This window comes from Anabrus simplex, chromosome X (assembly GCF_040414725.1).
Source record: "Anabrus simplex isolate iqAnaSimp1 chromosome X, ASM4041472v1, whole genome shotgun sequence".
Taxonomy (NCBI): domain Eukaryota; kingdom Metazoa; phylum Arthropoda; class Insecta; order Orthoptera; family Tettigoniidae; genus Anabrus; species Anabrus simplex.
The window spans coordinates 154,466,440-154,493,709 of record NC_090279.1 but is presented as its reverse complement, the minus strand read 5'-3'; the positions used below and the strand labels follow the sequence as shown (position 1 = coordinate 154,493,709).

At 39.8% G+C, this 27,270-nt stretch overlaps 2 protein-coding genes across 2 annotated transcripts in view; one reads left to right on the top strand and one right to left on the bottom strand.

The window, feature by feature from the left end:
• Vps53 (vacuolar protein sorting 53) overlaps window positions 1-12,029 on the bottom strand; it is a 107,734-nt gene extending 95,705 nt beyond the window's left edge. Inside the window, exons 1-2 of the mRNA XM_068230540.1 lie at window positions 11,937-12,029; window positions 4,920-5,105 (exon numbers count right to left, since the gene is read on the bottom strand). Of these exons, the coding sequence (XP_068086641.1) occupies window positions 4,920-5,105; window positions 11,937-12,029 (279 nt within the window). The remainder of the gene's footprint in view (window positions 1-4,919; window positions 5,106-11,936) is intronic.
• Window positions 12,030-12,358: 329 nt separating this feature from the next.
• LOC136886504 (thioredoxin-related transmembrane protein 2 homolog) overlaps window positions 12,359-27,270 on the top strand; it is a 31,579-nt gene continuing 16,667 nt past the window's right edge. Inside the window, exons 1-3 of the mRNA XM_067159321.2 lie at window positions 12,359-12,548; window positions 12,912-13,092; window positions 15,897-16,083. Coding sequence (XP_067015422.1) covers window positions 12,399-12,548; window positions 12,912-13,092; window positions 15,897-16,083 — 518 coding nt within the window. The 5' untranslated portion in view covers window positions 12,359-12,398. The remainder of the gene's footprint in view (window positions 12,549-12,911; window positions 13,093-15,896; window positions 16,084-27,270) is intronic.

Below are 27,270 nucleotides of genomic sequence, written 5' to 3'. Positions count from 1 at the left end.
GGGTACAGAGGAAGGAGAACTGTTCAACGTACACTTCTGTCTGTATCCTCTTCTTTTGTTTTCTAAGCAGGTGAGGGCCAAAGAGTCACCAACATAGAACTCCTCCAGCGTGCCAGGCAGGGTGTTATTGAACGAGTAATTACCTTTGTTGTCTGTCCAGAAATGCCTTCTCTCTCTTCATTGACTCCCAATTCACTCCTCTTCTCTCCACAACCTCTCTCAACTGGTGTAGTCATCTCTTCCTAGGTCTTCCCACGGGCCTTCTTCCTTCAACCATTCTTTCTAGGCATGCATGTGGTGTTTTTGTGCCAGGCATTCGCTTAATCTCAAAGTTCTTAGCTTCTCTTCTATCGAGTCCATTTGCAGTTCCATTCTGATGTCACTGTTCCTTACATGGTCCTTGCGTGTAGTTCGCAGAAACTTCATTTCACATGCTTGCAGTTTACAAACTTCCCTCTTTCAGTGCACATGTTTCTACACGGTGTGTAAGAATGGCACAAAGTATGACTTACACAGTGTAATCTTGGTTCTCATGGGCACTTTGTTATCCCAAAGTTGGTTAAGATGGCGGCGAGTGAGAGTAAATACGTGTTTTTCCTCTGTGTTCTTTTCGGAGTTTTGGTGTCAAAACAAACAGTGTGCACAAAAGAATTTAGTGATGTTCATCTAGATGATCCAGGCAGTGATTCCATGTATTGTGAAGTGCTTGGCAATAAATCTGTACACTTTAAATGGCTTCACTTTTATTCCATGTGCTACGGTGGCTGCTGGCATGCCTAAGCCTCCCCTGCTGGGAGTGTACGACTCGCCGTCTCAAGATGGAATATACCTCAGGTTGGAAACTGGTTGACTGCCGTTCGTGAGTTTCATTTTCCTTCACTGCCAATTGCAAACCTTGGCATTCTTGTAGCACCGGCTTCGATTCCAGCCTCCAGTAAATGATCTCAGTTTTCTACTCGGTCTACTTTAAGTTTGTTATTGACATTCTTACTGTTAGCTGGTGATGTGAAGATAAACCTGGGACCTGTGGTGGATGGCGTTCTCAGTTTGCCATCAAAATATCTGCTCTCTTAAAAACAAAATTACTGACTGTGAGTTCTACCTACAAGAACTATCTTCTTTCGATATTGTCGCCTTCACTGAAAGTTGGTTAACTGACTTTGTTTTAGACATGGAAATCCCTCTTTCCAAAGATTTCTCCATTTTAAGAACGAACCGTGGATCTCGGGGTGCGGGGGTTCTCCTGCCTGTTAAAACCAAATGGCATGCTAACCTACGTACTGATTTAAGTAGTGACTGTGAAGCCGTTTGGGTAGAAGTGAAACTTCAGCATTCCAAATATCTATTTGTTTCTTTTTGCAGACCACCTCGATCAACCCTCAATTATTCTGAAAATTTTCTCTCTTCTGTAATGAAAGCCATTAATCTGAATCCTAATGTAATTATACTGGGTGACTTTAATCTCTGCATATCTTGGAATTCCCCTGCGCAAGGTGTCCCTTTTAATAGCCTTGACAAGTGGTATCTCATGATATGGATGTTGATTTCCATAGCGAACCTGAAATATTTGTCCCGAACGGTATGCCTTAGTCATGTGTCTTGGTAGGTGTGCTATTTACCAACTGAAGAGCTCAACTTAGCACACTAGGGCGAAACGCTGGCAACCAGGAATTAGCTGTAAAATTTATAATGTCCAATAATGGATTATTTATATTGGTATTATAAGTGGTATCACGACCATTATATTACGGGCCTAGGCCTCCAACAGTACATCCTTGGGAACACTTGTGAGGATAGTCTTCTTGACTACCTGCTCTGCTCCGTTGAGCCTTCAGTTATTTCTGTGGGACAAAATATTTTAAAATCAAACCACAAGTCTGTAGAGGCAACATTCTCTATTGCCCCTCTCCCCCCCCCCCCCCCCACAATGTCATTGACCCTATACCAGAAACTGTGTAACCATGTGGCGAAAGGTTGGGTGGCAGGTCGTCAATCACACCCTCTCTCTTCTACCCTGGCACTTGTTGCAAGTGGGTGAAGTCCAAGAAGCAGTGGACCTGTTCTATGACTGGACTCTTGCTGTGATCCGTGACCTTGTTCCCACTCATAAAACATCTGTCAGATGCCCACCATGGAAGAAAAGTGACACCAAAATTGCAGAAATTAATAAAACAAAAGCTTGAAAAGACTGGAAAAGGTCACTTTCTGAAGCCAGCTATAAAACTTTTTTTGACCTTAGCAAACACCATAAACAGCTTCTAAAACAGGATTACCAGGATTACATAAACTCTGCCTGCCTAGAAGTGAGAAGTAATAGCAAAAGATTTTGGTCTGTGATAAAAACAGCAGGAAAAACACAAAGCGTGTGCCAGACACGGAGTAATAATTTAGCCAGTGGTAGTAATAGACCGGAAATTTTCAACGATTACTTTGCATCTAATTTTGCTGCACCTATTCAGTTCCCAGACTTTCCGTGTATTGATCCGTTCCTCCTCATAGTCTCAGTAATCTTTCCACCTCTGAGTCAGAAGGCTATTCTTTACTTTCCTCCCTGCCAGAAAATAAACCTAATGGTCCAGATGGTCTCAGTCCTGTTTTCCTTAAGAATACAGCTATGACTCTTGCCCATCCTATTGCTGTTATATTTAACCATTGCCTCTTAGCTGGCTACTTTCCTGACTGGAAAATCGCTAACATCAGTCCGCTTTTTAAAAGTGGAAAGAGGTCTGATGTCAGAAACTATCGCCCGATTTCTATATTACCCTCCTTGTCAATCATCTGTGAAAAGATTATCCATCAGCATCTTCTTTCTTTCACCTTTCCTTATATATCATCCCAGCAGCATAGTTTTCTTCCTGGTAGCTCCTGCCTAACTAATCTGGTTGTTCTTCTCCTGCTCTTAATGCCAGTTCTCAGCTGGACGTGGGTACATTGATACTGCAAAGGCTTTTGATACCGTAGACCACGCACTTCTTTCCTATAAACTCTCAGAATGTTTTAATATCCATGTTCACTTCCTAACTCTCCTGCAGAGCTTCCTCAATACCAGAACTCAGCGTGTGGTTCTTGATGGGTTCAGTTCAACTCTTGTTATGGTACATGCTGGCGTCCCACAGGGTAGTGTCCTAGGTCCCTTTCTTTTTGTCCTATTTATTGACGATCTCATTAATACTATATCCTCCGTTTCTTGTGAAATTCTACTATTTGCAGATGACTGTAAAATATTCAAACAAATCGATTCTTTATCAGACGTAAACGCCTTACAGAGTGGGCTTAACTCACTCTCTGAATGGTGCTCCACATGGCATCTTAAGCTTAATCCGACCAAGTGTTCTTCTATTTCGATCACGCTTCGTAAATCCCCTATTCTTAGTAAATACTCCCTCCTCGGTAACCCGTTCCCAACTCTAACAGAACAAAATGACTTAGGAGTGTTGTCTGACAGTAAATTGTTATTTGTCCCCCATAAACAAAAACATAACCTCAAGAGCAATGTCACTTCTCAGCTTGTTGTACAGATTTTCTGACATCACTGATATCCTATGCATCTTGCATCTCACCGATTATTGAATTCACATCTTCCATTTGGTCTACCCCTTCACCCACTAATCTGAATCACATTGACCGCATGCAGTCATTCTTTTGTGCCATTGTTAGAGCCAGAGTATCTGACTGTCGAAACTTGAGAAGTAATCAGATACTGGATAAGTTAAACCTTCGCCTGTTATCTAGTCGCAGGAAAGTAGCCGACCTTAGATTCCTACATAATGCTGTTAACGGTTTATTTCGTTCTCCTGAACCTGCCTCCTCCTTTTCCCTACATGTTCCAACTCGCAAAACCAGGATTAATCTGTCCCTTCATATTCCGTATTCTCGCCTCTCTCTCGTTCAAAGAACTTTACGTATCTGCATACCAACCCTCCTTAACTCTTTATCTTCTGACAGGAACTTGGATGCCTCCTTTAATCGATTCTTCCTTTACCTAGTTCATTTTCTTCATATTCCTTTTTTCTCTTCTCATTGCTGTCCCCTCTTTTGTACATAATGTAATATTTATTTATTTTTTACTGTACTATACCATTACTTATGTGTTATATCTGTATTTATCTTACTGTGCTTAGTTATAAGTTCTTCTCTTCATTTTTACGTTCAATCTATAATTTCCCTCGTTTCTTTTGCCTTTATGTTTTGTTGTTAAATGTTGTGTGCCTACAGTTATTTTGTTAGATTTTAATTTCTTCCTCTATTTTTATCATTAGATGTTTTTCCTCATTGTTCTTCCACTTATTCTTTTATGTTTGCATTGTGCTACTCCATTGTAAATATATTTTTCATTGCGGAACGCTGTAATTTGGCTTCTCGCTGTTTTGGTTTCCCAAACAAACAAACACACTGCTTACAAGGTTGTAGAAGTTGGAACTGCTAGCCACTCTGTATACTATTTCTTAATCTGTAGTGCGCCCACTGGAAAACATACTCCCGAGGTATTTAAATACCTGTACACATTGAATGTTTTCACCTTCAAGCTTTATGTGGCAGCCAGTATCTTTTATATTCATTTTCAGTGCAACAGTTTTTGTTGTGCTAACTTTCATCAGATACTCTTTGAACTTTGCTACCCATTCATCCAGCCTAGTTTCTACCTCTACCTCTGTCTCTCTCCCCAGATGACTACATGGCCAATGAGTTTCAGGTAAAACTGAAGACTACCTACCCTTCTGCCTGATAGTTATTTTTAAGAAAATCAATTTTTATGTCACCTGTTTATTTAATTCTGCCTGGAGTAAGATTTTCAGTTATAACTTCGGCTACAGTGAACCAAGTATTTGAATCAACAGAGGTTCATTATAGCTGAAGATGACTGCAATATGTAAATAAGACACCCGACATTTACAAAGAAAGCAAACGGAAAGACATACCTGTCCAACATTGGTTTGGCCTCGCACCACGGTCCGTATCTCGTCGTCGATGCTACGAATTTTACACTCCATGTTACTGATGACATCGTCGATGTTCGAAAGAGATTGTTCGGTTGGAAACAGCGAGTTGATGTAGTCCACAGCATTGAAATCAGGCTGGTCGAGTGGATCACTGCTGGGTAGTACCTGTAAGGCGAGACCATGATTAACTTTTCGATCACATTCCTACATACAACAAGAGATACATGGCAGATGATTGCAACATTGTAACAAATGGATGACAATGATATAGCGCTTACTTGTAATTTAAGAAAAGGAACAACTGAAAAACCCATCCAGCAAACCACAATAGTTGTATTCTGTGAAACAGAGCACAAAATTTCTGGTTGCCAAGTTGCCCAGTGAGGAAAGGAAGGGCAAACTTCCTCACTTCTCATCTTGCGTAGTATGCTTCATTTTAACACCACCATTGATTTTTGCTGCTTCCCATAACTTCTGGTGATGCTATGTGAGGACCCAACCAGCCTCTGGACTGATGACCTAACAGACAAGCTATAACTAGAGCCCTGCACGGTTTTATCGACGGATATCCGCAAAGTTAGTGTCTGAGCGGATGCAAACTGTATGGCAGTGTGGATAATTTTTCTGATAAAATCTAAATAATGAAGTTTATTGATTTTCACTCAGGTATACTCTTATTTATGCTTGTGGTTAGGTGACCCTTGACAGTGGTATGGAATATATAAAGAGCCTTGAGACCATATAGCCATAAGTGTGACCTAAGCCTAACTGGTTCCTGCCTGCAATTAATGGAAGGAAGGAACAAAGGTCAATATGTTGGTAGTTGTTGCAAGAGAAAATCCCTCATAAACCTGTGACTGTAGACGTTCTGGTACCAGGTATCAGACCTATTGTATTATGTTAAGAGATCTATCCGTTTCAATAGCTTGGGGGTAATATACTGTAGTTAAACATTTACAATATCTTTGGATAACCCTTTGCGGATGTGGATGAAGGAAGTGCAGATGCGGATAATATTTTGTATATCTGTGCAAGGCTCTAGCTATAACTGCCATAGAGAAAAGACAAAGCAATTATCTGCCCTTTTATCAATGGACTGAGTAAATAATGGTGTGCGGCCTCTGGAGAAGCCTGGTGCAGGTCTTTTGAGTCGATTCTTATAGGCAACCAGTGAGTCTGTGAGGATGGGCCCCTACCTATGATGAATTCTTATGATAAAGACGGCAGACACACACAGCCCCAGAGCCATCAGAATGTACCAATGAAGATTTAAAACTCCACCCCAGCCGGCGTTGACCTTCTGACCGCAACCTGGTAGGTCTGATCCTGGCTAAGACTGGTGGTATTGAAGGTGTTCAAATACATCAGCCTTGTGCCGGTAAATTTACTGGCATGTGAAAGAACTCCTGCAGGACAAATTCCAGCACCTCGGCGCCTCCAAAAACCGCCAAAAAGTTAGTTAGCGGGATGTCAAAACCAATATTATTTTAGTACATATCAAGAGATATTAACTACAGAACAAAAATGACCAACCGGACACCACATACTATACTTTGAAAGTTTATTCCAAGTACAATGCGGTCGTAATAATAATAATAATAATAATAATAATAATCGTATGGCCTCAGCTACCGTTTGCAGACATTTCGATTTGACGCCATCTGGCTGTCTGCTCGTCAATTTCGACGTTCCGGTTTACTCTGTCTGCCATCTAGCGGATCTCTCTTGGGCGTCTATGGCTGAGATTTAATTAATTTTGTCGGGTAAATACCAAATGTATCACCAGAGTTCTTTTACATGCCGACATCGTACGACATACTGCTGTGTATCGTTATATCCACCTGTAAAATAAAGTTTATCCATGTAAGCTCTTGTTACCTTACTTTTTTGGAGCTACCGTGTGAAAAATGAAAATCCACAGCCTGTTTCCTATCATTCAACAGGGTCAAGAATGGAATGAAGCCCCATCTAGCAACGAGGACAGAAATTGTGGCGGCTGCCGAAGCCTGTTGGACTCCTCTGGGGCAATGATTAACAAATGACAAATGAAATAAAATTATGTTGGAGAGTGTTGCTGGAATGAATTACGACAGGGAAAACCGGAGTACCCGGAGAAAAACTTGTCTCGCCTCTGCTTTGTCCAGCACAAATGTCACATGGAGTGATTGGGATTTGAACCACAGAACCCAGCGGTGAGAGGCCGGCGCACTGCCGCCTGAGCCACGGAGGCTCACGAGCAACCTTGTATTATTAATTTATTCATCATTACAGTCATCTGTGGAATCCATTTACACAATCCTCCTGTCCTTCTATTTCTCAGACTTATGCCGTTGTCTTTGCTCTCCCGTCAAAGGTCTTTACAACTTCAGTTCTCCTTTCTTGTTCTTCCACCGAGACACTTCATGGTTTGGCAAGGATATAATTCTAGGATGATAGAGACCTGCACATACCACATTACTTGGCAGCATAAAATGTATGAATGTTACCTTAAAATGCTTGTTGGGGAGAGATGTGCTCATCACCGATGCTGGAATCCCACCATCCCACCATCCCACCACTAAAAGAGAAACTTGCTTTTATAACCAAACACAAAAAATGTTCTGCCATCACTCACAATCCTTCGCTCAACACTCATACCACTGAATGCATTTTATGAAGAATGGCGTTGCTCCCAGAAGACAACGCAGTCAGATGTAATACTCAACTTCGCCTCATTAATCGATCCTAAAAAAATCACTTCTAACCACAAATGTGTCGCGGACCAATGGCTGTCACAAAAAGAGCCAGGGTTCTCACCCTTCAAGAATCTTTCTGCTTAACACCCCTGACTGTTAGACCAATCGGTTTTTTCACTAGCGAGGACATGCAGAAACCAATAAAGAACTGCCCAATGTGGGCCAATGACTGATACAAAACTCCCTTCAAGAGGCCTTCTTCTAAATACTCCTAAGGTGTTAAGAGTCACTAGTAATGTTAGGGCTGTACCTTAATTAAGGCCACAACCGTTTCCTTCCAACTCCTAGGCCTTTCCTATCCCACCGTCGCCATAAGACCTACCTGTGTCGGTGCGACGTAAAGCCACTGGCCAAAAAAAGTCACTAGTCAGGATGTGCACAAACCAATAAAGAAAAGCTGTGAACAAAATCTAACCTCTTACTGAGTTTAACGCCAATACGGAACCCCAAATTAAATTTATAAATTGCTCTTATTCCACGCGCACGAAAGCAGTGCTGAGAAAAAAGTCAATAGTTGGTAGCACGACGCTCCCTTCAGCACTCTCCACAACTAACAACAAAGGAGCATCATCCTGCGTTGAGCGTCCATCTCTATTTAAAGTTAAAACTTTCATAATTGATCCGTATTGAACTGAGAATCACAATGCTAAAAAGAGAGATGTTCCACCTATTCAATACAATGATAAACTGTTGCACAAATTAATGACACAACATGTTTAATATGGTTTGGGACCACTTTCGACACACATCTATGTCATCAACAGCCAATAGAAAAAAGATGGCAAGAAGTCAACACACAAAAAACAATAAAGGGTAACTGTATGCTACATTCTTTTTTAACGTCAAGATCTACAACAAGAGTGCTCAAGAACATCATACTGCTTATGATCTCTACATAAATTACCTTCGTGAAAAGTGCTACATGAACTTCGATTATTAATTTCTTCAAGAAAGTGTCATAAGTGTTACAGTTACCCTTTAATGTTTTTTTTTTGTGTGTTGACTTCTTGCCATGTTTTTTCTATCGGCTGATGATGACATAGATGTGTGTCGAAACCAATCCCAAACCATATTAAACATGCTGCGATTAATTTGTGCAACAGTTTATTATTGTATTGAATAGGTGGAACATCTCTCTTTTTAGCAATGTGGTCCACCTCTATTCTCCGGTCCCTATCATCCTTGAGTTGTACACTTAGCAAAATATTTCTCAGGTGAATCCCTTATTTCCACAGTTTTCTCTCTAAAGACTGATATTTCCTGTATCTCTTCCTCTTCTTTATCCATCTCTGAGGTTGAGTTTTCAATTTTTTTTTTGCAGGATCAGTATCTTGTCAGCCAGGTTCATTGTCTTGATGCGTCCATGGATAGGGTGGAGGACCGACCAAGACAAACTCGATATTTTCAAAAGGAAAGCGTTGATGAGAGAAATCCAGGAACCTATCACAGATGGAGGAGGCAGGTTTAGTGGCTCAGACGGTTTAGGTGCTGGGCTTCTGACCCATACATGGCAAGTTCGACCCAGGCTCAGTCCAGTGGTATTTGAAAGTGCCCAAATACGTCAGCCTCATGCCCGTAGGTTTACTAGCATGTAAAAGAACTGTGGGACAAAATTTCAGCACCTTGGCGTCTCCGACAACTGTCAAAAGTAGTTAGTGGGATGTAAAGCTAATTTATTTATTTATTTATTTATTTTCCATGTACAGATACACTGCTAAATAATGTTTTTCCAATATTCGGCTACAAGGACAGCTTTATCACTGGCCTGCAAAACATATTCCTTTGTGCACGGTGATGGTAAATGCTGACAAACCAGGTGTTCCTGTACTAGTCCGTAATCACAGGTCATGTCTCCTTGTACATAGCCCCACTTAACTAGGTTAGACTTGCACTTTGAAACACCTGTCCGCAGTCGATTAAGGGTCTTCCAGACAGGATGCACAAGGCGAGAACCTGCAGAAGGTTCTTCCTTTAAACTCAGTTGCCACAGTTCATGCCTTAGCTTTTTTTTTTTTTTTTTTTTTTTGCAATTGGCTTTACGTCACACTGACACAGATAGGTCTTATGGCGACGATGGGACAGGAAAGGGCTAGGACTGGGAAGGAAGCGACCGTGGCCTTAATTAAGGTACAGCCCCAGCATTTGCCTGGTGTGAAAATGGGAAACCACGGAAAACCATCTTCAGGGCTGCAGACAGTGGGGTTTGAACCCACTATCTCCCGAATACTGGATACTGGCCGCACTTAAGCGACTGCAGCTATCGAGCTCGGTTCTTAGCTTTTCTAGCGTATCAACAAGTGGTATGGTTGTTCTTAAAAATCTCTTCCTTGACCTGAGTCTGATGGGCTGCATTTGATGGCCATAAAGGGGGTGACATGGATCAGTTGATTGCTTCCGATGTTCAACTTCCACTGCTACTTCCCTACTTATGTGAGGGGCGATTCCTGCGACAGGATAGATGTTTTCTATTGGGGTTGGTCTCAGACATGACATATGAAAACCATCTCCAACTTCTTCCCTTAAATAGAATACGGACCAACCATGGCATGTGTGCAGATGCTCTCCGTAGGTGGAATAAATTACAATCCCCAAAATGTAACTGTGGAGCTGACAGGCAGACCATCTGCCACATTATACAGGACTGCAAGACCAGGTCCTATAATGGGGACTTTACCGAGTTCCTGATGGCAACTGATATGTCATAAAATATGTCACCAATCTGGATATCTTAGTGTTGTATTTTTACAATATAAAGAAAGTATTGTTAATTTTACATGCCTAATTGTAATGTGTAGTAATATGATAAATAAATAAATAAATAAATAATATTCTTCAGGTGGAACGCTGGGATATGAGATTTAGAAGAATTTAATTCTAGCTGGGTTTTGCTAGTTGAAAAAAATTAATTTTGCATGTGCTTTGTAGAGTTTTAGTTCAATGGTGTCAAACTCTGTTCCTGGGCAGCCATGGCACGATCATCCTCATAAATGAAACTTCTGCTACCTAACCATCTAAAATACTGATGAAGATAAACAAAATGCATCTATTCTAAGAAATCAAACCAGGAGTCAGATATCAGCTGGATCGTTGTTGTCGGCCGCTACTCGTTTCCGAGAATACTTATCCAAACTAACAGTGAAGAACAGCAAATACCAGGATGTACAAAATGTGGTCAGTCATATCCTATGTTGACAGCCAAACTTCATTAAATCAAAACTTGGAGTAAAAGTACTGTAGATTTTTAATAGGTGCAAAAGTTCAAGGTTTGCACACAGAAAGAGCACAGGAAAAAAGCTGCATTTGACAGCAAACTTTAGAAGTGTCAATGAAGTTACGGACGGGATCATCTAAGGAGTATAAAATATAATTTAATATCTAGATAACTTTTCAATTGACCTCGATGTTGAACTACTTGATCATCGCCGTAAGACCATGAGGCTGATTTTATGTAGACCTATCTGTGTCGGTGCGACGTAAAACAACTAGCAAAAAAAAAAAAAAAGAACTACTTGAAGCCAACATCAAGCAACTGAAGTTACTTATGTACGCTGAATATTCAGCCTGAAGGTTGGTTTGCTCCTCAACAGCTGTCACAGATGACCAAAACATCAATGAAGAGGCATACTAGGACATGAGGAGTGAATTAGTATCCTGTTGGTTTCTTCACTGAACCAGAAATTGCTATTACATATCAATCTACTAAACCTACTGAAATGCACACACTGACCAACCCTATAAGTGATACTTTCACAACAGTCATAACAGGTAGTGGCGGCATAAGGAATGTCATTAACAGCATCGCTCGTACCTCAGTCACCTTCATATAGTCCAAGACAAGCATGAGACTGAGACAGATAGATTAATGAAGGAAACAAAATTGATCTAGCCCATACCAGAAGATATAGTGCACTGTAAACACTAGGTACTGTCACCAAAGGCATTAAATAATATATTTCGATGAGCAGAAAAAATTACTACATCACTTTTAAGCATCAATGACCTCCATTTAGTGCTATCACCTAGGTGACAGATTCCTTATCAATTATTTTCCTAGCCTTTTCTTGTATGTTTTCAAATTATTTGGAAATTTATTGAACATTCCACTTGATAAATTACACAAAAAATTAAAAGATGAAGAAAATATATGTTATGAACGTTGAAAAAAAGTATGTTCCCATTTAAAGTGAACACACCATCAGTGTATATGTACATAAACACTTTTTTTAATAAGCACTAAGGTTATGTATGGCTGTGAATATACCTGTTCGATTGCATTTTGCACTTCTAACGGAAAATTAATGAAGATTTGAGCGGCCTCCTCGTCCTGAAACTCGTCATCATCTATGGCTGCCATTTTTTACGAATATATTATTTGACTACAAACTAATATGTTAACAAAACTGTGATATAACCTATATCAGTCACCATCATAACCAAAACAACCACATATCAATTTCAGTAAATACCAAAGAAAATATAAATACTACATATTTTACGCTGAGAGTAAACGGAACTTCTACGGCCTTTGCCAACTTTGTTCGGACGAGAGAAAGGTACAGGCAGGTACAGGTACAAATTTTGTATTGGCGAACCTGAAAATTCATAGCACGTTCACAAATGTGAGCAGAATTACCTATTGAAATAAGATTTTTGATAGAAATTTATGAAAGGGGTTGACCTACATATAGGTTGTAAACATTTTATTTAGTGTTCGTACCCAAAAATGAGTTTTAAGCAAGATTTGGTGTTACTTTTAAAGCCATATTATTTAATAAATATTATTTTAAGTCTGTCATATATCGTAGCCAAGAAAAGTCCTGGTATTTGTACAATTATATTCCCGAATTCCCAACCATTATGTGAATTTGATTCGGTGAGTTGCTTCTTCAGGTTAATTAACCCAGTTATATTGGCTAAAAGTCTGGCACTTTGGTTTAGCTGTAATAAATGATGTTGCCCCATATGCCATTGCACTTTCCAGTGGCTCACATAAATACCAATAACTTCATGTGTGTGAGTAGTTGACGAAAATGGGGATATTTTATTGATAATTCAAAGTCTGTCTAAAAAGTATACACTCGAGATTTGAAGCGTAATCAAATAAGTATATCCCTACGTTGAATCTAGAAATTGATAATTTTGAGAAATAAACATTTATGCCTTTTAATTAATGTTTCCTGATCGACTTTCTACTCTTTACACGTACAATTTATCCAATTTAAACTTTTTGTTGCAGCGGGAATCGGAGATTTTGTTCTTCCTCCTGATTGTGGTTATGATCAGAACTAAGAAAACTGGAAGCGTAACGATGATAAACTATTTGACGTCTAGTTTTATGTACTGCAAAGTTGCCAATGCAATACTCTGGTTTTACGCAGATGTGAGAATGGGGATATTTTTTACGATAATAACAGTACGTAAGTATTATTTTTAATGTTAGTCTCTCAGAATGAATGGTAAAGAAATATCATTTAACAAATATCATCATCATCATCATCATCATCATCATTATTATTATTGTTGTTGTTGTTGTTGTTGTTGAATAACTGGTACTATGGGTAAAAGTTTTTGAGAGGAGTAAACATTATGGATGACACGAAAAAAGTCCTGGTTTCAATGTACGGTACAGTAGGCCTAATGAAATATTTCAGCATTCCCTGTTGTCATTCCTGTTTCAGTAAAGATTCTATTGTGAGTACCCAAAAGAGAGATTAGAAATTCAACATGACGCAGCTGGAATGACATCAGAATTCAGTAAGCAGGGAAGCTGACTTACTACTACTACTACTACTACTCACTCACTGCAGAAACAGTGCACAGCAGCGCATTCTAAGTTTGAGAGTGATCAAATGTTGAATTGCATCTGGATGGCAACCTAAGGCAGGTGTGGGGGGCCATAAGACAGCAACAAGATCATTTGTTGCACAACAAGCAAAGGTAGTCCGAGAGCTTAAGCCCCTGAGTAGCCTACAGCATGGTCTGCTTATGTTAGGCCCAGCAAGTTACAAGACCACTGATCTGTAATTTCAAACTGGGTGCTGCTTTTATTTTGACCAAATGAGACAGCCCTAACATCACAAATGACATGAGCTTTAATGGAGATAATTGCAAACTTGCCTTCATCACAACTGTGTAAATGCAAAAGCAATGTTACTTCATCCATTACATCCACTACCTTATGTCCGTGAGCCTTTCGTCCACTATTTTTTATCCAGTACTACTCTTTGTCCACTACTGTATGTCCATGACAGTTCCTCTTGATATTAATTTAATCATGCATTGCCCATTTATGGTAGTATCCATGCCATTATGTTTCCTAAATTAAATTTTAGTAGTTCCAACATGGCAAGCAATATTTCATCAAGGGGTGAAAGAATTCTAGTCAAAATAATTACTACTACTACTATTTTCATTCCTTTAGCAAAAGCCACAACAAAGTGTATTGGAGATCTGTTTAGAAACGAGATTTGTAACGTTAAATGTAAGAGAAATTTATGAATGGAAATGTACAGATTCTGAAGGAAGCTATCTGTTCAGAATGATATTGAAGCAGAATTCAAAAAGTTTGTGGCTGGTATAAAATACAGGGCAATAGAACACCCAAATTAATCTCCAGCTGCAGTAATCCACTAATGTATAAAATGAGGAATTATTGAGGGTGTTGCCTTGACAAAATCCATTACTATGAGCAGTTAATAAGGCATACAATACAAGTAGATCTATTCTACCAACATCCCTGACAGACTTGAAATAAGGCCACCATATGAACAGACCACAATGTTCTCCCTAGGCCACCATATGAACAGACCACAATGTTCTCCCTAGGACCAATTTATTGGGCACACTGACCTGCCGTTTTTATAGACTAGTTATGTAATATTAATACATATTTGAATCATTATGTGCTCCGTATTAAAATGTAAATACTGTAAAACTGTTTATTTAAATGATAAATCTTCATATTTGTTAGTATAATTGCATCAGTTAGGCCTTAGCTTGACTATAACATAGTGTCGTGCGTGAGCGGTGTCTGGGTTAACATGGAATCACACGAGAACACTTGATTCCTCATGACATCACAAACTCGTATGGTACTTCACATGCCCCAGTGTTTGATTGTGAATGAGCAGAACACTGGAACGTCTTGTTCGTGATAACACTAAAATAGTTTACGTGTCTGGTATTACTGTTAATGCCCTCTCTGGATCAGTGGTAGAGTTACCGGGTTCGAACCCGGCAGAGCTAGTCGGATTTTTGAAGGGCGATACTCCATGTCGTACAATGTCAGCATGTAAAAGATATCTGGTAACATGTTTGCCGGACAAAATTCACTAAAATTCAGCCTTAGACACCCAAGAGAGGTTTTGTTTTCTCTGCCATCTAGTAGGCCTAGGATAAAACGGTTGTTGTTGTTGTTGTTGTTGTTGTTGTTGTTGTCCTGAGGGGAATAAATTGAAATTATATCTTACTCATTCCTGCCACCCGGCTGACGAAAATTTCTGGGGAGAACTGGACCATAATGGATGAAAGATTTATGCATCTTCATAATTTCATAAGTTAATTGTACTACTACTTGGAAATTGAAAGGAATAATTGCAATGTATATACTGAAAAACTCTGTTTAATGGACAGAATGTATGAAGGGACAAAATAATAAGGTTGACCAAATTGTTTGTGAACAAAATGTCTGATGGGACCATATGTCATTGGACCAACTACTATCTGTGAATTATGTTCCTTTGTTGACTTTTTGTTGGAAAAACAGAAAAAGAAGAAAGTCAATCAGTTTTCCGTGATCATTGATATCATGAGCATAGTTACAGGACATCCGAATTTGCATGAAATCCACATCACAAGGATATTCTGTCTTATTTCAGAAATCCCACATAAATTTGCAGTTATATTCCCTGAACAAAAGGAAGGTAGAATGGGCTTTCTCCGAGATCTGTTTCTCCTGTCAATTTAATTCATGTAACACACCATGATCCTCTATCATTGTCCTATAGGTGTACAGAAAGCCTCATCAACTTGCAGATACCAATGATTTGTCATTAGTTGGGGCTGTGGTATCGGTTGGAGTAGATTTTTATTTTTTATTATCTAGAGATGTTGTTTGTTTGACCATTGCTTTTAATAAATTAGAACCACTCAGCAATTCAACAGAGATATTTGTGCTCTAAACATTCAAGGTAAGTTATATTTATTATCTTGTGTTTTTCAGTGACGGGTCTAATGCTACCAGAACCAACATACTCAGGGCCCGAGAAGGTAACATACTTCCGCACTGCAGCAGGACTGACGGAAGAACTGGAACGAGATCGCCATACCACGTGGCTTGTGGTGTTTTATGCAGCGTGGAATCCTGCTTGTGTCAACTTTGCACCTATTTTTGCCCAGCTCTCATCTGAGTAAGTATGTTGATCATGATATATTAAATGACTCTTTCTGAATGACAGGGTCAAATTTAAAGAACATTTTTGACTTTGCACTTATAAATGTTGTTTTGATATTTAATGCTGAGGAAGTTTCTAGTTTAAAGAAACTGGTGGTGGTGATTATTGTTTTAAGAGAAAGTACAACATAGCAACCGTCCTCTATTAAATCTGACCAAAGGAGAAAACGGAAGAGGTCCAACCGTTTGAAGAATAAAGATGCAGGAAAAGGGTAGAAATTCAGTGCAGTGAAATGTCATTAGTGAATTTCCCGTTAAGATATTTTCTCGCTTAGCACATTATAAATTTGAACTCGCAATTTCCATCATATTAAATCCACATAAACCGGGCGAGTTGGCCGTGCGCGTAGAGGCGCGCGGCTGTGAGCTTGCATCCGGGAGATAGTAGGTTCGAATCCCACTATCGGCAGCCCTGAAAATGGTTTTCCGTGGTTTCCCATTTTCACACCAGGCAAATGCTGGGGCTGTACCTTAATTAAGGCCACGGCCGCTTCCTTCCAACTCCTAGGCCTTTCCTATCCCATCGTCGCCATAAGACCTATCTGTGTCGATGCGACGTAAAGCCCATAGCAAAAAAAAAAAATCCACATAAAAATACCTGACTTATCGCGTCCTAATTTCTGCTGTTACTGCTTAGACAGTCACATTTTTCCTAGCCCTGAAAAAGTTCTTTACCATCCCTTGTGAATGAAATGTAATTTCCAACCAAGATAAGAACCCTTGTCAGAAGAGACAGGTTGAGGAAAATTGAGTGATGATGGTAAAAGGTCTTGATTTCCTGAACTTCATGGCGTAAATTGCACTTTTGGGGAGCAAACTGTTAGCCTCAGGGAAGTTTAGTTTTGCTTGCCACTTAGCAGCTAGATTGCTGAATAACGCAATGAGCCTATGCGTTTGGATTTCACATTCCAGTTGGAACTTAGAAATTTTTTTCTATTGAGTGGTACAGTGAAGGGTAGTGAATATTTGTAGAGTAGAGTAGAGTAGTGTGGTGCATTGTGATAGCCTAGTTACGGATACAGAAAAGGTTGTGAAATTCCTTACTTACGATAACGAAATTAAAATCCTTCAGAAAGTGGACAGGCATCTGCGTCTTAATCGCGTAGAGTTGGTGCAAAAGTTAAGAATTGCACCTTCAGCTGAGTCAGTCCAAATAAATGCTAGGTATTGCCAAAGTGTTGTGGCGTTCAAGATGGCGGCCAAAGTTATTCTCTCGCACATGGACGAGTGTAACCTCCGAATAATTCATGGTCGAAGAGTGTGACCAGAAAACATTGTTTAATATCCCACTGGTCCAAAGCATAAGGCTTCAGCTAACAGTTCAACATTACATTTGTTTTAGAAAGAATGTGTCTTGAAATAATACATTGCTACTTTTATGGGCCCCAGTGAAAATGTTTTCATATTTGATATGTCGTGTTTTTCACACCTCTCAGTAATTTCCTCACATCTTCAGAAACGGCAGTACAGCTTTCACTGTTACATACGTGCGTTAAAATGCATGCGTGTCAGAAAAATAAAATAGACAGAAAAGAACCTCTGCGGGTCAAAATTCCAGCACCTCGTTAAAAGTAGTTGGTTAGGTGAAGTTGTTGCTGATGATGTACAGTAATGCAAATACTTCATTAATTCAGCTTGTCTGATAAAAGTGGTGTTGGCCATCTTTGTGAGAAATTCATTCAATGCCTTCAATTCCCCAGGGATGCAGTAAGAAGGAAATGTCTGGAGATGAAATTTGGTACTATTTATATAACCCAGTGGCTAAAGGACAGTCATGTGAGTGGAAATCCAAAAACTTCTCCTTGGAAACAAAATTTTCCTAAGGACACTACCAGAGCCAGTGCTGGTAAAAAATTTCCTTGCCAGGCACAACATTACTCCATACTAGCTCTGTCAGATGCGTTTTTGTGAAAAGTGTTTTAGTACTGATGGATATATTTAGTGGTTCCTTGTGCTTAGGCAGCTAGGACTATACTATCCACTGGTGGTCCCTAACCTGTTAGAGGAGAGATTCTCACTGGGACTATATGCTTCACAGAATTTACCAAGCTCGAAATATTTTGGAAGTAACAGAGTCTAATTTCTATTTGACAGGTGAACTTATCCCTTTCCCTCTGAGTTCATGTTAAGAAAGAACTATTTGACTTTCTGTTACGACAATACAATGAGCAAAATAAGAAATAGTGTCACCAGCAAGAAAATATGGGTCTCCATATTTGGAACCACTGATATGGAGGGTAGATATGTGGCAAATATTGTAAGCACTCTAAAGCATGACCAGCCTAGAGAAACATTTGTGTTGGTGTGTGAGGTGTTGGATAGGGTGAATAACTCCTCCAGCGCTATCGTTTTCAACACTGCAATCAATTTGTTGTGACCAGGTAGAGCAGAATGAGAGAATGTGCTCATCTTCGTAACGAACGCTGCTCCTTACACGGTAAGAGCCATCTTTTAAGTAGCGTACTGACAGTATATTGACCCGCTGAGCTCTTTATCTTCTTCTGTGTTCCTAGACTTTTACTATATGTATTCATCTTTATCTTGACATGGCATAAGCCCAAAAGCCTATATCTTGTCTATAAGTACGGGCTGTGAAAGCATCACTGGCAACAAGATGATACTTAGTTGCTGGTGTGTTGTTTTACTGCAACATTTGTGGATAAATGTGTCTATAACAAAAGAATATTATGAGTGTGTTGTTTGTAGTTGTTATGAGAAATTCTTGTGGTTGGAATTTCACTTAGGGCCTGTACTACGACAGCCAGATAAAAGTGCGGTATAAATTTATTTGGCAGTTTGGACATTTATCTGGAAGTTTGGTTGAAACCGCGTACTACGACTTTCGTTTATGTGCAATCTGGGAAAATATTCTTGAGTATGGCTATGCCGAAGTTGGAGAGGCTGTTAACGCTCTTATCTGGGACTTAGCTCTTATCGGGGACGCTGCTGTAAAGAATCAAGATGGCTACTCATGAAGATGAATCTACATCTGCATGATGCTGTGCGAAATTAAGTTGTTACAATATAATTTATGTATATATTTATAAAGTATATCATGCTTCCTGTCCAGCTATCACAGAATTCTTAAAGATTTCCCAAGCTAGCAAGTTGTTGCTACTGAGTATATCAGTAGCACACAAGCAGTCAACCGTATGCTTCATGGGTAGCCGTGATTGTTAGGGCAGCAAAGTTTGCTGCTAAGCAGTTTTTCGTGGGTTCGAGTCCCAAAAGTCGTAACATTTTTTTACCTTGTAAATGGTAATCGGTAGGGTACTAGAGGTGATAGTACATATTTCCTAATCATTAAAATGCATGTCAAAAGCGTGGGTTCTATTCCAAATCTATCAGCGACGCACATATGGAGTAAAGGTATACGACGTTGTTCATGGCGATTCGTCCGTCGAATGAGGATGTTAAGGAGTTTATATTTCTTTTACTTCATAACAACTTGCTACAAAAGTATTTACGCTAAAGTGAGATAAATGCTTGCCAGATACTATTCTCACATTGTATTGAAAAGAAAGAAACTAACTACTTATTAAGTGAGCAAACAATAAAGAGAATTAATAATAAAATTATTGATCCCACGCTGCATCAGTGGCATTAATTACGAATATAAACTTTACTTTCGTCGTAACGCGCAACCTCGTAAATAGTATTAGACAAAAAAGATACATAACCTGAATCTGAACTTTGCGTCCAGGTTACATTTTCAGTCTTTTTATTTTCTATAACAGTTTCAGTTTCGTTATACAGTTAATTAATTTTAACATTTCTTCGTATGTGTATATTTCAGTCCTAATTCTGTTTTTGACGTGGACTTCCACATTATAGCTTAATAAGAGTCTGATATTGGATTCTAGTAATACAATTTCAAAAGGAATAGAGCTAAACAAACGAAAACACCAGGGAACACGTATACCACCGCGCTAAATTTCACTATATTTTCAGTAACCTTATTACCAACCCAATAAAAATGTTACTACATCTTCCGCATTACAATACCGTCGTTAAAATCCGTTGGTAGTACGCAAGAAAATATTTAACTTCTAGTTTGCAAAACTGCAGCCTACGTATCTGGCTGTTTATCTGACAGTCGTAGTACAGGCCCTTACCCCTTTATTCACGCTTTAGTGCCTAGCTATGCTTTTTGCAGTACTGAGACTATTTGTTATCGTGTTTCTGCTTCTTGTGTTATAAGAATGGGGCGGGTGTGGTGGAGGGCGAGTAGGAGGCGTAAGGGAAGGAACTGTGGGCGGAGCAATAAGCACTGGTGTAACGTGTGGAGGGCGAATAGGGGGCGTAGGGGAAGGAACTGTGGGCAGGATGTTGGATACTGGCGTAGCTTGTGTGGGGTCTCTGTGTTTTCGAGGTGGGATTTGTGTTTGTTAACGTGTTGGAAGGTAGTGGTTTCTCAACTAAACTGAAAGTACAGCGAAGAAGATATACATTACATAAAATAAACTTCATTATAAAGCCCGTATTGTCGTAAGTATACGTTGAAGGTTGAGTCAAATGTTCCACCTTTACAATACCATGATTCTTTATTAACTAATTATTTACATAAATTTTTAAATATATCGGGACATGTTTCGTCTAACTTGTAGACATCATCAGCCATAAAAACCTTTGAGAAAAAGCTACAATGACAAGGACAAAGTAACACATTAAAATAATTCAGATGACCGAATATGTCATTTAAAATGGTGAAGAATTCAGAACTTTTCTGAGTACAGCACTTGAGAATACCGTTGACATTAAAATTAAAATTGTCCACATGGGATGATTCAGTAAAAACTTTGCGTTAAAATTATTCCTTTTTTTGTGCTGTGTTAACATATAATATTCTGTTATGTCGTGAAGGTTTGATGATGAATTGCATAATGTTCACTCCAGTAGGACAACAACAATGTGTGAGAAATCCAGCGAGCGGATGTTAATGCCGTCTTATTGGTATGTTGACATTTCTTGTTGAGAAGTTAGGTGGAATATTTGAACGTGATAACGTAATGTAGAACGTACAGTAGAGGGCTCTAGAACAAAAATAATGGCTGTTGTTAGTATTGAAATAGGCAAGTTTTTGTGTCTTGAGATGTAAAGTAATGAAAGAATGAAAATAAGAAGTGCGGCACATCTGATTACTTACGTTCTCGCCTGTCCGACAGCGACTAGTTCAGTGTGGATGACTGTGGCTGACTAAGAGCGAGCTATGGAGGTCGTGTGTGAAGGGAGCCGGTACGAGGGGAAATTAGGGGAAGGTTGGGATTAGTAGGCGGGGAGCTGTCACGTGGATGCTTGTTAGTGGGTATGTCAAAGTAAGAACTATTGAGCAATGCCTCGAAAATTACTTTCGCTGTTTCTGAAATTTCATTCAAATTGTGAATGGGATTGCATTTATGATCTATATTAATATAGATAATTTTTTCTAAAACATTGAGTAAAGTGCTTTTATTGTGAAAATAAAGAATTTTTAAGTCCTGTTCTATGGAAGTGAAGGAATGATTGGACTCTGTCATATGAGTGCTCATGGCGGAGTACCTTCTGTGTTTAGCGGCATTGATATGTTCCTTATATCTGACTGAAAAGCCTCTTCCGGTTTGCCCAATGTAGCTCGCGGAACATTGGTTGCACTTTAACTTATATACGCCTGACCTATTATATTTATTCATAGTGTTGTTGATTTTATATTGGTTGTAAAAGAGATTAGTATTATTGTTGACTGTTTTAAAAGCAATATTGATCTTATGCTTCTTGAGAGTATTGGTGATATCGTAAATCTTACTATTTGTATAAGTGAAGGTGGCGTATTTGTCTGTTTTTCTTTTTGTTTCTCTAAGGCCCGATTGTATAAAACAGTTGATCCTAGATCAAGGCGTAAAACTGATTCTAGATCACGTTGATCCTCAAATTTGTGTTGTATAAACGTTGATCCGAGATCATTTTTCCTTAATCACGAATCAGAATTGATCCAACGATTTCCTTGGATCAAGCCTTGTGATCCGGATCAAGTAGTGTTCTTGTACCGGTATTGTAGGCCGCATTTATCAACGTGAAAAGAAGAGGGCTTTTGTAGTGCAAAATAGTGCCGTAACAATAATCACGGTAAGAAAAAGAAAAGATGTTCTGCATTTTTACCGGTATTTAATCTGATGAAGGGATTTTTATCGCGATTCTGTCTTTGAATTACAGATGTCTGACTTCTCCGATTTTTCTTCAGATGACGATAATGAAGAATTTCGGCGGTCTCTCCGAGTATTCCAAGAAAGAGGAAACCCATTATTAGAACTTAGCGACAAAGCTTTTAAGATGAGATTCCGTCTAACCAAACACACTGTTGAGGTTATGGAAGGTAGACTTCGAGACACTCTGAGACGAACGAATAGAAACCAGCCACTTACTCCAATGTTCCAGATTCTATTGACTCTGCGATTTTACGCGACAGGGAGTTTTCAAATTGTAGTTAGTGATTTATTCAAAATTGATAAAGCTACGGTTTGTCAAGTCATCCATAAAGTAAGCGTTTCGTCTCAGGTCCGACACCAGACTCCTCAGAGTGGGATGTGTCAGACCCCACCCACTGACGCTGGGGTGTATGCAGGTGAACTTATCAGAAGCTTATTTATGAAGCACAGTCTGACAACTGCATACGGGAGATAAAACTCCACAATGGAATTAATGCCCGCCTAGCAATTCCAAATGGAAATTCTAAGTTCCCATGGAGGGAATTAGATTCTTTTCCACCAATAGAGCATACCAAAAATCAGATCAAAAATTAGATGGATGGCTTTTCCGGCGTTTCGTCTCAGGTCCGACACCAGACTCCTCAGAGTGGGATGTGTCAGACCCCACCCACTGACGCTGGGGTGTATGCAGGTGAACTTATCAGAAGCTTATTTATGAAGCACAGTCTGACAACTGCATACGGGAGATAAAACTCCACAATGGAATTAATGCCCGCCTAGCAATTCCAAATGGAAATTCTAAGTTCCCATGGAGGGAATTAGATTCTTTTCCACCAATAGAGCACATCAAAAATCAGATCAAAAATTAGATGGATGGCTTTTCCGGCGTTTCGTCTCAGGTCCGACACCAGACTCCTCAGAGTGGGATGTGTCAGACCCCACCCACTGACGCTGGGGTGTATGCAGGTGAACTTATCAGAAGCTTATTTATGAAGCACAGTCTGACAACTGCATACGGGAGATAAAACTCCACAATGGAATTAATGCCCGCCAGGCAATTCCAAATGGAAATTCTAAGTTCCCATGGAGGGAATTAGATTCTTTTCCACCAATAGAGCATATCAAAAATTAGATGGATGGCTTTTCCGGCGTTTCGTCTCAGGTCCGACACCAGACTCCTCAGAGTGGGATGTGTCAGACCCCACCCACTGACGCTGGGGTGTATGCAGGTGAACTTATCAGAAGCTTATTTATGAAGCACAGTCTGACAACTGCATACGGGAGATAAAACTCCACAATGGAATTAATGCCTGCCTAGCCATTCCAAATGGAAATTCTAAGTTCCCATGGAGGGAATTAGATTCTTTTCCACCAATAGAGCATATCAAAAATCAGATCAAAAATTAGATGGATGGCTTTTCCGGCGTTTCGTCTCAGGTCCGACACCAGACTCCTCAGAGTGGGATGTGTCAGACCCCACCCACTGACGCTGGGGTGTATGCAGGTGAACTTATCAGAAGCTTATTTATGAAGCACAGTCTGACAACTGCATACGGGAGATAAAACTCCACAATGGAATTAATACCCGCCTAGCAATTCCAAATGGAAATTCTAAGTTCCCATGGAGGGAATTAGATTCTTTTCCACCAATAGAGCATATAAAAAATCAGATCAAAAATTAGATGGATGGCTTTTTCGGCGTTTCGTCTCAGGTCCGACACCAGACTCCTCAGAGTGGGATGTGTCAGACCCCACCCACTGACGCTGGGGTGTATGCAGGTGAACTTATCAGAAGCTTATTTATGAAGCACAGTCTGACAACTGCATACGGGAGATAAAACTCCACAATGGAATTAATGCCCGCCTAGCAATTCCAAATGGAAATTCTAAGTTCCCATGGAGGGAATTAGATTCTTTTCCACCAATAGAGCATATCAAAAATCAGATCAAAAATTAGATGGATGGCTTTTCCGGCGTTTCGTCTCAGGTCCGACACCAGACTCCTCAGAGTGGGATGTGTCAGACCCCACCCACTGACGCTGGGGTGTATGCAGGTGAACTTATCAGAAGCTTATTTATGAAGCACAGTCTGACAACTGCATACGGGAGATAAAACTCCACAATGGAATTAATGCCTGCCTAGCCATTCCAAATGGAAATTCTAAGTTCCCATGGAGGGAATTAGATTCTTTTCCACCAATAGAGCATATCAAAAATCAGATCAAAAATTAGATGGATGGCTTTTCCGGCGTTTCGTCTCAGGTCCGACACCAGACTCCTCAGAGTGGGATGTGTCAGACCCCACCCACTGACGCTGGGGTGTATGCAGGTGAACTTATCAGAAGCTTATTTATGAAGCACAGTCTGACAACTGCATACGGGAGATAAAACTCCACAATGGAATTAATGCCCACCAGGCAATTCCAAATGGAAATTCTAAGTTCCCATGGAGGGAATTAGATTCTTTTCCACCAATAGAGCATATCAAAAATCAGATCAAAAATTAGATGGATGGCTTTTCCGGCGTTTGCTCTATCATAAATAAGCTTCTGATAAGTTCACCTGCATACACCCCAGCGTCAGTGGGTGGGGTCTGACACATCCCACTCTGAGGAGTCTGGTGTCGGACCTGAGACGAAACGCTGGTTGATAGAGCAAACGCCGGAAAAGCCATCCATCTAATTTTTGATCTGATTTTTGATATGCTCTATTGGTGGAAAAGAATCTAATTCCCTCCATGGGAACTTAGAATTTCCATCCATAAAGTAACGCGAGAAATTGTTGCGTTGAGACCTCAATTTATCAATATGCCGACTGACCAGAGAGAAGCAAGGAGAATCATGCGTAATTTCTATGACATAGCTCATTTTCCAGGAATTCTTGGTGCTATAGACTGTACGCATGTGCCTATCATATCGCCAGGGGGTAACAACGCCGAAGTGTTCAGGAACAGGCACGGATGGTTCTCCTTGAATGTACAGGTTATATGTGATGCTAATCTGCGTTGTCTAGACATAGTAGCAAGGTGGCCTGGATCTGCACAAGACAGTAATATATTCGATAACTCTAGAATTCATGCTCGGTTTGAGGCGGGGGAAATGCCCAAAGGATTTCTTCTCGGAGACAGTGCCTACCGTTGCTGCGAGTACCTTCTCACTCCAGTATTACACGAAGCGACACCTGCAGAGATGGCATATAACAGAGCTCATAAGAGATCGCGATCCACAATTGAAAGAACTTTCGGGCTAGTTAAAAGACGATTTCCCTGCTTGAAGATGGGTCTTCGAGTGAAATTGCTTCGGGTTCCTCCTATGATAGTGGCAACGTTTCTCCTACATAACATGGCCTTAGATTCCATAGATAGTGAACCTGAAGTAGAAGGAGATATTTTTGCAGGAAGAAGGGTTTTCGAGGAACTTCCTGTCTTCGAGGAAGCTGGGATGAATGGAGGAAATACTGCTGTTAGGAATGAAATAATTAACAACGTGTTCAGGTATGTTTTTAATATTTCTAAGTACTAACAAGACTGTACATTTGCTTTGGCTTTAGCCGTCGCTAGCTCATATTTTTTAATTTCCTGGTCTAGTTTGAGATTTTCCATTTTAATGGCGTGTGCTGCCTCTAGACATTCCAGTCTTCTCTTGTAGAAGTTGTACCTTAAACTTCCCTCAGCTTCAGCTCTTCTCTTTTTAGGAGGTGAAGTTCGGCTGCTGGGGCCAGGACTGACATCTGTATCTGGTACTTGTTCCTAAAATCAGTCAGTCAGAATTGAAATACGAGAATGTGATGATAAATAAGAAGAAGAAGAAGAACGGTCGTGCTGTAAAAGCTAGTCGAATAGTAATAAGGAACAGTTAAGCGTGTGAAAAGTATATTTGATTTATGACCGGTTTCTGGAATGACAGTTATCTATAGATGAGTAGTTATCAGTGACCGAACATGGTGATACATTTAAAATGAGTTTCCGAAACAACAGTTATCGGCTTATTCACAGTTATCTGCGCAAAGACTGGTAACTGCAGCTAGTGCTGTAGGTACCTCTATGCTAGAATTGATCCCAGCAAATTAGTTTTGTAAACATTAGTGATAATGAACTGACTATACTATATTTACAGTCATTCATTCTAGTTTTAACGTGCTTGGGTGTGCTAGAGTTTACAATATTTCGGTCCGTAGGTTTACTTCCATGTTATCACTGGCTTAGTAACTGATTCCACCTGTATGGTGTCATCTGTCCCAGCTGTTTCGATTACAATCACCTCGGAGCATGACGCTCCTACTGTAGATAAATATTCTAACACGGGAAATGAATCGTCAAATAAAATGGAACTCAAATCAAACGGATTTTTACCAGGCTCAAATTGATCTTTCAGTGCAACTATAATGTTAAAAATTTCTCTCATCAGGCTTTGAACCACGAGTCTCACCAACAGTTCGTGAACACCCAGTCTGAAATTAGGGAGTATTTACCATTAGCATTTACATTTGTACTACATGATCTCTTAGGTACCGGTATGCACTTACTACAAGCCTGCTGAATAATAAATAGTCTACCGATTTTTGTTGCTTTTTTAATGTTACCGTATTATATCTTTTAACCGGTGACGTGAGGTCTGATAGACTCCCAATAAACATAAAACATCTGGACTTCTTTAATCAAAAATTTCGCAGGGAGCTGTAGTTTATGTTAGCTTCTTATCTGTGGACTTAACGTCAGCAGTTGCGAGAGTATTTTTGTCAAGGCATGTTGCGTGGTCAGTGTAAGTAAAACTTCTCAAGTGACTAGTCCGTTGCAGTTATAAGAAATACAAATCCTCAGTTCGAAGAGTACATTACGGAAATACTAATGAAAAATGTAGTGGTACCGGTATCTATTTTATTTTGGCTATTGAAGATTGCAGTTTGTAACGCTTTCGTATTGTTCAAGTTGTGCCGTGAAAGCCCAGAAGAAATGGAATTCT